Source organism: Seriola aureovittata, chromosome 9 (assembly GCF_021018895.1).
Source record: "Seriola aureovittata isolate HTS-2021-v1 ecotype China chromosome 9, ASM2101889v1, whole genome shotgun sequence".
In the NCBI taxonomy this organism is placed as follows: Eukaryota; Metazoa; Chordata; class Actinopteri; order Carangiformes; family Carangidae; genus Seriola; species Seriola aureovittata.
In genome coordinates this window covers 2,704,116-2,717,398 of record NC_079372.1, presented here as the reverse complement: position 1 = coordinate 2,717,398, position 13,283 = coordinate 2,704,116, and the positions used below count along the sequence as shown (strand labels likewise).

The following is a 13,283-nucleotide window of genomic DNA, read 5'->3' as shown; positions in this document are numbered from 1 at the left end:
GCATAACATTCCAACTGTATGATTGAGGTATCTCCCTTTTTGTTATTGTAATTAACTTACAGAACCTCACACAAACACAACTCACAATATTGTCACGGTTCGTCTCTGGGCTCTCTCTTGTTCTCTCCTCTGGACCTACCATTCCTACTCTTACTGTCTCAGCCATGTTTATTTTGGCCTCCTTCTCCTCCCCCTCTCTGTCTTGTACCTTCCTATACATCCAGGGTTACTGGAAAAGGGTTCCTGGGAGGGAGCACACAGAGGCAGCTATAGTCTCTTTTATACAGACAGTCAGCTACATTGCCCTTATCATGCCACCTTTGCTTGTTTACACTGAATGAAACAACGCAGCCCCACTGTGTGACTTTAGATAACATGCCGGCCTTACAGAATCAGAAACGATGTGCAACACAACAGCCTTGACAACTGCTCCGCCATGCCAGCCCTTTGCATAGAAGGTTTATGGCCTGGGAAACGTCCTCTAAGGTTTTTGTTACCTTAGTGGATTCCCAGCTTGTCTTCAAGTCGGCTAGCCTCCGACCTGCACTCCAGTTGGCTAGCTTTAAGCCTGCATCTCTGCCTACGCTCCAGTCGATTAGGCTCAGGTTCACTGGGTTTCATGGAAGGCCTCCTGACATATTTGGGAGACTCAGCTGCCCAGCACCACACTCCAAGTTTCCCCCTGCCAATCCCCTGTCTATTCCTGAGTCAGCCTGGCCCCACCAACATCCTGCCTGTTCCTCGGTCGGGTCCCTGGCGTCCCTGTCATTGTCTCACTTGTTCCTGCATTGGGGTTCCCCGCTGACATCTCATGTGTTCCATCTTGGCCAACATCCCACCTGTTCCCGAGGCGTTCCTGAATTGGCCAACGTCGAGCCTGTTCCTGAGACGGCAAACACTGACCCTCTTCCCAAGTATTTCCACCAGCTCCTGGTCAGATCATCTGCTTACATTCCCATGCGTTTTCCTATGGACCTTCTACCTGCATCTAGTAACTTATTGTCTGTACCTGCCTGCTGGTGTGTCTGCGCTTGGGTTGTACCACCAGCCTTAATAAATAGCCTATAATCAGTTTGGACATTCCAAAATGATAATATGCAAATACCTAATCACAGGCAAGTCAAAGATGAGGTACTGCGTCTACAGCTCAGTCTATTGCAAGCCTGGCGGCTGCCTGGGCCTAAGATGAACCCCCATCTACCCTGCGCATCAGGGAATTAGGGGCAGCAAGGTTGGAATGATCACTAGCAACATCTGTTGGTTAAAATGTTCAGAGTTACTGTTTTAAAGTTTATAATCTGGATCTCGGGGAATCTAACTCAAAGCTATCTACACGCAGTGCTGCTGCCATCAAGGCATTTTGTTTCCCCTCTACAGCTTTCTCTGTTTTAGGGAGATGGAAAGCCTATGTCAAGTCATAGAATTTACAAGAATATGTTTCTAGTTAGTGTTTTAATTTGTGCATGGTTGACAAATTGTAAGTAATTACAGGTAATGATTTTAGGTAATATGTGTAGTTTCAGTAATTGTGTGCATTGAGTGCATTACTGAGGCGATATTTCTGCTCATATTATTTTGGTTTCAGAGGATATCACTTCGTTGATGTGGCATTTATTATAATTGTTTCTTGAATTGTGGGCCTGTTTTGTAAAAGTATGTTGACTTTTAGTGAGACTGTAATTTTTCATTGGGTCCAGATGAGAACATAAACTCAGTTGTGTGTATATACTTCTCTCTTTCTTGTATATGTACTCTCTGTTTTGCATAGGTACTCATAATGTAAGTGTATGATTGATTGCTCAAGTGCGTCTTGTGCAGGTCTGCTTCTCTGATTACCTTACGCAGAGAGGAGTTAGCAGAGGGTCTGGGTGGCACCAGCCCCTCATAATCCATAACTAAATTTATGTGTAAAGTCCTTAAGTTCTTAGAAACGACTAGATTCAAACTAGAATAAATAAATGAAATAAAATCTTCTGCAGTGTGTGAGCTAATAATAATAAGTAAAATCAGTTGCTAGGAAACATTATAAGATCAAGCAATCATGTAAACTCAAGTAATTATGCAAACAGAAAGTCATTGTACAATGAGCTATAACAGAACTTCCAAAATGTCAGTTTCTTGGCAGGAAATAATATTAAGCTTAACTGGAAATCATGTGTATGTTTTATTCATATTTGCATACATAAAGAAATATGTTTCAGAGTTAACATTATTTAAATACAGTTTAGATTGAGTGGGAAATATCACTAGCTGACATTATTTAGTCTAGCTAACATTAGTAGCAGTTCTCTATGAGGTATATTTTGTTATTTTTGTGAAATAAAATCTTCTCAGTTTATTGACATTATAGAAATAGCATTTTGATTAAGAACCGTATTCCATATTACCTCATTTCCCCTTCAGTCATGTGGGTCAAAATGTTATTAGCAAACTAATGTTAGCTTTGTCAGTTACTCTAGCTACATATAAATGACACCTGGCAGTTACAAGGTGTACATTTTCTTTAACATCTAATCTCTGGTAGTTTGTGTGGTTTAACCTGATTTAATTTAGTGACGTGTAAATCTGTAGTTCGTAAACACTCATGTTGTCACAACAAGGCTGACTGACATACATCCGGTGCAACCAAGTAGCTCCTGAAGTTGATTCTGGTAGTGTTGAGTTCTGTCGTTGTCTGTCTACATGAGGACTAAAGAAATGTCAATGTTGGTAAAGCTGGACAACAAGATGCTGAAAAATCAGAATCAGCCAAAGTACTAGATGTTAACTCACTAAAATAATTTTAGGTCCACTGTTGAAGTAAGAAACAATGAGTCAGCAGTTGCAATTGACCCGCTAGACTATAGAAGACCAGTACAGTGGATGACATATTTGGACCACCTGTCCCACAGATCAAGACTACAGTCCGGACTGTGCCAAAAACATCACAAGAATCCTACGAGCCAAAGATGAGATGAGACGAAGATCAACCTGTTCCAGTAATGAAGAATGGGGGGAAAAAAGACTGGCTCATAATCCAAGGCATACCTCATCTGTCGGACATGGACGAGGTGCAGGTGGTACCGCAGGACAATGACCTTGAATATGCAGCCAAAGCAAGCAAGGTGTTTGCTTCAATCAAATTCACCATGTGTTTCTCCTACAGAATGTCAGATTGAAAGTCCCAAAACAAGGGAAATTAAGTCATGGCTGCAGGTGTGGCCTGGCAGTGCATCACCAAGAGAAGTGTCTGGTGATGTGAGAGACGTAGACGTCAAGCAGTCAGTGAAGGATTTGCAACCAAGTATAATATGCCAATGCCAATCAGATTTCAGTGAGGATTATGCCCTGCCCTGCTCCTGGCACCGAAGCCATCACAACTCAAATTCTCAAAGGGGTATTTACTGTGGTGAGATAAGAGGATCAGATGCAACAATAATAATGGACAGATTTAACAGTATTTCACTCAAAAAAATCTCTGTAATTTAATTCATCTTGGTTTAATTAATCCATTCTGTTTGTCAATCAAACCTCTGCAGAGCGTTAGGCTGCATGAGGTATTTCGTGGGAGCTAAACAGGAACACCTGTAGGAATTTGAAGGAGAAGTGCACACAGGAAAACTGAGAAAAAAAAAAAGGGGGGCAGCAGGAGACTTCATGAAAGTGTACCTACAGCTCTGCTCAGATCACTGCTACAAAAACAAACCTACCTCACTCAGCCTCAAACTTCTGTTCTCTTTGTGATGCCTCCTGGGGCAATCATTACTATCAACCACCAGACAATCATATGAAAACATAGAGGAACATAGTGGAAAGCTGTTAATCTGTTTACATTTTCTGTAATACTCACATCAGCCTGTCATGTTTCGCCCATCATTTGTGGAAATAACTCTTCAAAGGTAAACTGATGAATGTAAGTATTTAGAATAAAGGATGATTGTCTCCCTCTGGGTCTGATGAATGCACACTCATACATACTCAGAGGAACTGGCATATTCAGAAAAATAAATGAAAACAAATGCACCTACATGAAACAAATATATACCTTCATTGATAGAGACTTTTATTGAGATGCTTTGGCCTGATGATCCGAGGTCTCCCGTACCGTTTACCCTTCCCCTCTCTGGGTTACATACAGTAAGTGTGCTAGATTTGTACTTTCCTACAAAGGCATCCAGTAAACCTAAATCTGTTTGACTCATGACTGCCCTCTGGCTCCTTCCCAAATTCCCCAAGGCTAGGGTTTTGTGCCATACCCCAATTCTCTGGCACGATCCCCAAGCTGGGAAACAGAGAGAATTCCAGATAAATGAAGACCATATTCTGTTTTCTTTCTCCTAAAGTTGACTGCATGTGGTTAAGTGGTCACATGATGCATGCATGCTTTCAAGGTATCATTTGGGTTTTTCTGTGAAGGACCTCTTACAACCTGGTCTGGTAAATTTGATGTTGCAGCATGAGTTCATATGATTGTGGGTGGTAATTTAAACTTATTGTGCAGTGAGAACTATAACTGCATAGTATAAACTTTCCTTGGATGCCTTATTTTGGCATAGCTCGTCAAGGTAATAAAGACTAATTGTGGGTGTGAAGCCCAATAGCAGGCCTCATTTAATTAAATCTTTCTCACTTAATTTGCATTGTGTTATTAAACACATTTTAGTACTTAGATTGTTTTCCTTGTGTTCAGTAGGACCTACCAAATATTCCCAATTTCTGGTGTTTCCCAGATTGCTATAATTCTACAGAATCTTAGCTTTTTTTTTTTCTTCCCTCTGCTTTTCTCCCTGCTTTACTCCAAGAAGACAGACATATGGTTTCACATTAAGTACTTTATGTTTAACTTCTGCTTGCCAAAATGTATTATAGCTGCCTTGATCTAGTCAGCAGAGAGAAACTCTTCATAATGTATTCTCGGCTTAACTGGCAGACATACCATAATGTATGCTGCCACTTTGTTGTTTTACTTGGCCTCCTCTTATGTTTTATGAGAAAATATTTTGGGTGTGCAAAGCCTAGAGATTTGCAAACTCATTACCTCTGGAGTGCAGTGGAGCTACTGAGGTAGGGAGCGGAGAAACAATAAACAGATGGCATTAACATCTCAGAGGCTGCAGATATGTGAGCCTGTTGAGATGAATATGAGGAACGATGATGTAAAATGGTTCTACACATCTGATAAGGGTAAGAAAATCAAGCACAGAAAGGAAGCGGATTTCAATCGTAATGTAGAACCACTGATAACGTAAAAACTTTTTTCAATATAGACAAAAGCCACTCTACCTGCTCTTCATTACTCTCTGTATCAGTGGAACAGATCTGATCAGACAATAAGCAATAAGAGGACACCTCTGCACACAGACACTGACAGAAACCTGCCATGAAGACAATCACTTCCTGGCTGATCACGTTTACTTTTTTAAATCCTGGCGGCATTGATTGATTGTTCTTCTATCGTTATGTGTAAAGATTGATGACATGCACAGCAGAGACAGTCGGTCATATCACAATAGCAAATTTGACTTCAAACTATGCCTCTTCCTGGCAGGTTTCAGTGCACAGATGGCGCATATTGACTGAGGCCCATTGCTGCTCTAACCCTGTCATGCTTCAAAGCTTTACCCTTTTCTTCCCTTTGCTTCATTGACCTGAATCAGTGACATAGTAGAGATGTTTCCGCTACACGTGGAGAAGGGCAAGCAGAGGGTAACAAGACGCTACAGAAAGATATATGGCCGAGCTGAATTTTTCCACCAAGAAGATCATCATTCCAGCATGAGGATTATCACACTAAAGTCAGCAAGATGCTTACCTTATGAGTAACAGCTGATGCGCCTGGATCCCACATCCAACCGCTTTGTGGTTGCTGTTGAGAGGGATATGGTTTACCAGGACTGATGACTGCCAGCCACTGGAAATTATATGACCTGCAAGATACTACGCAGTGAGTGGTGGTACTGAGATTTATGCAAAACCCACATTGTGGTAATATCTGCATTGTAAAACTAAGCCAGTTAAAGAGAGCCTGTCAAAGAAAAAAAAACTAAATTTAAAATGACAATCTAAATTGGACAATGAAGTTGGAATTCCACTGTAGATCCATAGAAAACATGGGCTATATGTTTAAAAGAGACAAACCCATGGGTTGATCCTCAAAAACAATTTCCATTCCAAGATCGTGGTCATCATTGAGCTGTTTTTCATGTTGCAAAAAGACGAAAACAAGTGGTTAGCCAAAATCATAAGCATAATACCCACAGCTACTACTTCAGACTTACAAACGTATATGGTTTAACCAAATATTAGGGCTTAAGAAATAAAGTTTTGCAGATCCTGGATTTTGAAGCACTTAACTTAAAAACAGCATAGGTAATGTTGCGGTGGTGATGTAAATGGAAACTCCTGGTAAAAGGGCTAACTTTGATTGAAGACATGGCAACTTTTGTGGAGCTAGTTCAATAATTTGAGTATTGACATTGACATTGTGTTTGAAAATAAGGGTATTTGTGGTTGTCTGAAAAGTTCTTCCTGCGCAGCTGAAAAATGAAAACATTTAGCTTAGTAGATGGTCAGATGGTCGCAGGCCTTAGGCTCCTTTGCATGTTCAAGCACAAATTTAATCCGTTTTGTCACTATCTACATTGCCTTCTTACTAAGTGGGTTCAGCCAAATACGATCTCACTTCTATATATCTATTTGAATAATCATCAGTTAACACATACAGACTACCAGTATTCTTACCTAAGTAGATGATGTTGATGACATTTGAAAGAAAACTGATGTCATCGTACAGCCAGCTGTTTTGGATATGAAATATGATATGAACACTGCCACATTTCACTAGATTTTCTTGTCTGTTATTAATCTCTGCTATCATTTAAAATAATACAGAAACTCCTATGAAAGCACTTCCAAGAAAAACTGTTCTTCTAACCACATGTCATGTTTTGTAATATATGTTATTTACATTAAATGCCAAATAAGGCATTTGATTTTACAGCTTATCTGCATGGTAGGAGGTTTTGAGACTCCTATTACACACTGCTGAGAGGCCTGGACTATGTTCTTCACTACTGTGGACACTTTGGTAGCTGTCCAAGTCATACATCAATATTCAATTTAAATTTGAGCCTGATCTGTCTATTTATGTCAGATTTTAACATAGAGTTGATTGTTTGATTAGTGGTGGGTGGCTGAGAGACAAGTAGCTATTGTAGCTTTTCACTGCATTTGACTCGAGTCAGGTGAACGCTCCTCTTACAGTCTGACAACAAGGAGTTTAAAACAATAAATGTCAAAGTTTTTTATGAATTAGTTATAGATTGAGCTGTTATAATGCTATGGAAGTGCCCCATGGTCCTGTGCAGTCCTTTTTCAAGATGGTGTCAAGAACACTTTTTGGAATTAAATGTGACAAAGACCAAAGACATGTGTATTGATTTTAGACATAATGACTCCAGCCCTGTCAACACTAAGAAAAAATTTCGAGTATTCTTTGAGTCATACAAGTACTTTGATTATAACACCAATATGATGTGTAAAAAAAAAAAACAACAGCACCTTCTTTGTCTGAAAGCTGGCTCCATGTTGACACTTCCCTGATGACTCCAATCAACAATATTTTATTGAGTTGATTTCCACTTTTATCTGTAAATACGCAATATATCAGTCTGAAATGAAATAAATGTGCTAACAAAGCTGATGAAGGTCTGGAACAGTATCACAGGTAGTTAACTAGTCTGTCTGAGTTATATAACAAACTGTTGTTAAAGAAAGCTGAATCCACTCTGTCTGACAGCACCTACCTGCTGCACCCAACTGAAACCAACAGCTACAAAACACTTCCTCATACCCTCAGCCACTTCACTGCTAAACTCCAGTAGAAAAAGATAATATCAGTTTGACCACCCAACCATAGCTATTAATCGTAGTAGTACTTTATCATTTATTATATAGTAATTCATTGTCTTGTGTGTTCTGTATGTCGTGTTATTACTGCTGCAGAACCACTTGCCCCTCTGGAGACAAATAAAGTTCTGCTTGACTTGACTTGACTTGTCTCGAAGTATGATCCAGCTTTCTCCACTCCAGACAGTTTTCTTCCATAATCTTGTTGTCATGGTGAATCACTATGTGCAATCACTGGGCCATTTGTCCCTAGGGCATGTTTTGTCATGTAAAGTCATACAGAAAGTTCAATGTTTACAACATGAATCCATTGACATTGGTGTTGTTGAAAAATGCTAATAGTGTGTATTATTATATGATTGGTGGGACTCGTTTGTCTTTAAATAACAATACAACAATTTTAATGATTTTACCATTACCATTAGATAATTTAGTTATGTCAGAATATCACATTCTATATTAGATGGTGGAATAAAAATCCCAGAAGTGATTAAATTGCTGATTTCTTTGCTTTTCCAAAGTGAAAACTTTTTAAGGTTTTACCTCAGTTTTTACTTTAAGCCTACCAAGTTTAGCTTCCAGTCACATATGTACTGATAATATGTTGTGATAGATCATACACATATGTAAATAATTTGACATGTTAATTGCAGATTAATGCTGAAAGAAACATTTAATATCAATCAAGGGAATGAATAGACATTTGCTGCAAGTAGAGGCATCATCCTACTCAAGGTTTTAGCGCCACCAAGTGGTATATTTGATTGTAAAGTTGAAAGTTGATGATGTGTGTGAACAAACCAGCAAAGTCAAAGAAAAACTGACCTCAAAAAAGGACTTGCAGACTGGGTAATCTTTCTCAAACTGCTACATTAATATTTGTGTGTGTTTCCTTTGTAGCTTCTCCATCTCATTAATATTGTGACCTTAGGCCTACACTGTCACCACCACTCAGTTTCAAAAAAACCTACAAACAAAAACAGCCTCACGCATGTAGTAGGCTACTCATTGCATGAGTGTTGTATTAGAGGTTATATTTATTTACATTAGTTTTATTTAGGTTTTTACACACCTAAACGCGTGTTGAAAACCTTTATATACGACGGAAAGAACACTAGAACTATTTCCCCCCGTCGGCAGCGCCATAGTTACCATGGCAACGTTTGTTGTCAAACACCACTGCTCATTCTAACTTAGCAGCCTGTTGCTAAACACATTTACTTATCTTTTATCTTAATTCAACTGCAGTAACCACCATAATGTCAAAGTATAAGGTAAAGGGAAAGCTTTGTGCGCACATTTTATATATTGACACAGAAAGGCTTTCTGTGTCATGGTAATATATGTGGAAGTGATAGAGGTTCATTTAGCTCGTGCTAGCCGAATTCTGTATCTAAGTTCATGATAAGAAGACCTCTGTTCGTGGTTGTGCTAAACTCTATCTGGTTGAAAGAATTAGTTCCAAGTAGGTTAGTTGAATGTAAAGGTAACTTCATACATTAGAGGCACAAACTGGGGCTAGGTTAGTGTTGGCTTGTAAACTTAGCTAGTAATAAGGAAGCCAGAGGAGATGCTAACTGAGAAAAAAATATACTGTGTACTTCAGATCATTGGGTTTGAACCTTGGTTTGCTTTCTTCGCCTTTGCAGACATCTGGATACAAAGGTTCATATGACTGTGGCAAAAACGAGGAGCGGTGAGTGTTGTTTTAAGTTGGCTGTGAACAGTTATTAAAAAGTACTGCTAACAATTATATTGTTGCAATGACTCCTCAGGGAGGGAAGAAGTTGTGTGCGTTACAAATGTGGCCTACTCAACACCATACAGGATGTCCTGCGCCAAAGACCAGGCTGGGTTGAAGTCAAAGAGTGAGTAGTGTTGTCCGTTTGTCATCACACCAGCATCTTTATTTAATTTACTGACTTGTATATTTTATCTATTGTCTTTCTCACAGTGATGGAGAATGGGATTTCAATTGGTGTGATGTGGGCTGGCTCAGGGAGAATTTTGATCATTCTTACATGGAGGAACATGTAAGGATAAACCACTTTCGCAACCATTATGAGGTGAGGTAGCATTAATCTAGCATGCAACAAGAAACTGGTGATTTTAACAGGAATAAACATAGATCATTCAAATCAACAGTCATGTAGTATTTTTCTGTCTTTGTTTTATGTTACAGCTGACTCGCAAAAACCTCATGGTGAAAAACCTCAAAAGATACAGGAAAAATCTTGAGAGGGACATTGGCCTCATGGAGGCTTCCAAATGTGATTTTTTCCCCTGCACCTTTGCACTGCCCAGTGAGTATCATCTGTTCGTAGAGGAGTTCAAAAGGAGCCCTGGCAGCACATGGATCATGAAGCCGGTTAGCTAAAGTACACTACAGATGTAATAATGTGCAATAATAATAATAATAATAATAATTGTTATTATCTTTAATGATCTTTATTTACCTGACCCCAGATATCTGAGTAACTAAAATTGAGTTTGCACCTAATTGAACTTAAAGTCACGAGAATTAACTGGTATCTTTATTTAGGTTGCAAAATCTCAAGGGAAAGGCATTTTCTTGTTCAGGAAACTGAAAGACATCATGGATTGGAAGAAGGTAATGTGTACTGATTTCATCAAGGAATTGGGTGCAAAAATAAGTGATTATAACACACACACACTCACACACACACATATTCAGATAGATGATAGTGTTCTCCCACAGGATGGCACCCGCTCAGAGGAACAGAAGGATGCAGCTCAAGTGGAAAGCTATGTGGCACAACGCTACATCGAGAACCCCTACCTAATTAATGGTAATAAACTGAATAGAAAATGCATGTTATTGTAAATCTCATTCTGGACATTTGTCAAATGTTGTAGTATTTTTATTTTATCTTCACAGGCAGGAAATTTGATCTGAGGGTCTATGTGCTGGTTACATCAGTACGTACCCAACATTGTAAATAACAATATTTCATACAGATTGTATTTTTCTCTGCTTGCATATATGACTACGTGTGCTTGTGTGCATGTGTGTTTCAGTATGTTCCCTTGAAGGCCTGGCTGTATCGAGATGGCTTTGGCCGCTTCTCAAGCACCCGCTTCTCTCTTAGCAGTATTGATGACAAGTGTATCTGTTTTTTGGTGTTGTAACATTTTGTCACCATTTATTTGAGTGTTGTAACACTATGTGATAGTTTGATTCAGATTTTTTAGTACCAACAATTCCCTTAACAAGTTGAGCCTTTGTCTAATGAAATATTCAAGCAAAGTCAGTTTTAAATAGCCCAGTTTGACCTAATTTCTGAGGCTGTTATTCCTAATTTTGTCGCTTTCATCCACATCCCTGCGGAAGGCATGATTGCATCATTTAAGTTCCCAAATTCTCCTTAGTGCTTCTTCTCAGATATGCATCTCACCAATGTGGCTGTTCAAAAGACAGCACCTGACTATGATCCTGAAAAGGTGTGTAATTCAAGAACCTCAAAGAATAGGTGATAGATTGTGTTATATTTAACTAATTCTAGCTCTTCTTTTTTTGCTGCATTGTTTTATAGGGGTGTAAGTGGCAGATGCAGCAGCTTCGAAGATACCTGACTGCCAAACATGGTAGAGAGATGGTAGAAACCCTGTTTAAAGAGATGGATAACATCTTTGTTCGCAGTCTACAGAGTGTACAAAAGGTCATTATAAATGACAAACACTGCTTTGAGCTCTACGGGTATGACATTCTACTGGATCAGAACCTCAAACCGTAAGTGCTCACGCATATCGTGTACACAAGTCAATAAGGAGCATCACTCAGTACACATTTTCACTTGTAAACATGCACCACTAGGGCATGCATGCTCACAAATAAGCAGAGAGAAGCACATGCACAGACAAGCAAACACATCACACATTACGTGACTTGCCATCATGGATGCTTCAAAACAAAGCTGTAAATCTGCCACAAACAACCATGTATGAAAGATAACTCTCCACAGCATATCCGAAAAACTGACAGGTGTGCAATAATCCCGCTGTAAATAACACACACACTAATGACAGTGTTTGTCTCCATTGCATACATTGTAACATTCATTCACTTAACACCTAACATACAATCTTTTATCATACTTCTCGTTGATCGGTCTAATGCCAGCTGAAAGGGGTTTGTAAATGTTTGGTGAATGTTATCACCTTCAATCTCTTTGCAGCTGGTTAATTGAGGTGAATGCCTCTCCGTCACACACGCCCAGTAGTCAAGAGGATTACGAGATGAAGTGCAGACTGCTGGAAGACACTTTGAATGTTGTTGATATGGAGGGAAGGTAAAGGCCTCTTTCTCACCAAGTGTTTAACTTTGTCTGTGTCTCTATTCATTATAGACATCACATTCTTTATTGTTATTCACTCATTTGTAAAAATTTGGAAGCCTAATCTTTGGAGCTCATTTATGGCTTATTTGAAAGTGAAAGACCTTTAAGAAAAACTTTATAACAATAGCAACAATAAACAATTCTCCTCAGATCACAAGGTGAATGGTAATCAACAAAAAGATGAGTTCCTCTTTTCTCTCTCTTTCACACTGCTGCTGGGTTCTAATTAACTTTGTTTTTCCTCATTAGGCTGACGGGCAAGGAGAAAAGAGTGGGTGGCTATGATCTGATGTGGAACGATGGGCCAGTCTATAGAGAGGATGTCAACCTAGAAACATTTGGCAGTTCATGTTTCACTGCCAACACACATTTAGGTAATCAAACTGGGAAAACTTTTTTTGAGGAAACAAAAGCCCCTGTTTTCAAGATAAAAAAAGTGCATGTAAAGTTCTGACAAATATCCTTAAGTATACATGCAGTTAAGACTATGGTATTTGATCGTGTGGATATGTGGAAAAGCCTTTATCATGACTAGTATTACTAATTACTAGAAATATATGCTTGTTCTTTGTTGCAGGGTGTGTGAACGACAGAGAGAAGCAGCTTCGCCGACTACTAAAACCATTTCCAGGCCAGAAGAAGATGTAATCACGCTCCTGATTACTACATCCTGTACCCTAGTAGTTGGTGTGCAAAACTTTGTCATAATGGCAGCTTGTAGGTGTGTGTTTTTGGGAGTAGACAGGCTCCAGTTAACATAGTTTTTTTTTTTTTTTTTAAACATTAGCTATACTTGCTTAATTAGTTTCTGTGATGATCCAACCTTTGTTAAAATCTCAATATGCAATGTAATGAAAAAGACATTTTCTTAAAACTACTGCAAACCTTGTCATATTTAATTGCTTCTTCAAAGAGAAATATGCTGGCATCAAAGTGTTTTGCTAGTTAATGCAGTAGTTTGCATGATTTAATGACCATGAGTCTAGCTAGTTATGCTTGGGATTTTAGCAGTGCGTCAGTAATAAAGACAGTTGTGAG

At 39.0% G+C, this 13,283-nt stretch overlaps 1 protein-coding gene across 1 annotated transcript; it reads left to right on the top strand.

Annotated features, from left to right (window-relative positions):
- Nucleotides 1-9,061: 9,061 nt before the first annotated feature.
- ttll9 (tubulin tyrosine ligase-like family, member 9) lies at nucleotides 9,062-13,195 on the top strand. The gene is made up of 14 exons (XM_056385194.1): nucleotides 9,062-9,161; nucleotides 9,537-9,583; nucleotides 9,663-9,755; nucleotides 9,842-9,953; nucleotides 10,070-10,255; nucleotides 10,430-10,498; nucleotides 10,607-10,697; nucleotides 10,787-10,827; nucleotides 10,927-11,014; nucleotides 11,291-11,349; nucleotides 11,442-11,638; nucleotides 12,084-12,197; nucleotides 12,495-12,619; nucleotides 12,823-13,195. Exons 1-14 carry the CDS (start codon nucleotides 9,147-9,149, stop codon nucleotides 12,891-12,893), a joined length of 1,308 nt encoding a protein of 435 aa, XP_056241169.1. The 5' UTR covers nucleotides 9,062-9,146; the 3' UTR covers nucleotides 12,894-13,195.
- Nucleotides 13,196-13,283: the final 88 nt, after the last annotated feature.

What these genes read in the sequence shown, in the direction of transcription:
- ttll9 (XM_056385194.1), top strand. An exon ending in GAACCCCTACCTAATTAATG is followed by an intron (nt 10,698 to 10,786) that starts GTAATAAACTGA and finishes TTATCTTCACAG; the next exon opens with GCAGGAAATTTGATCTGAGG. An exon ending in GTTGTTGATATGGAGGGAAG is followed by an intron (nt 12,198 to 12,494) that starts GTAAAGGCCTCT and finishes TTTCCTCATTAG; the next exon opens with GCTGACGGGCAAGGAGAAAA.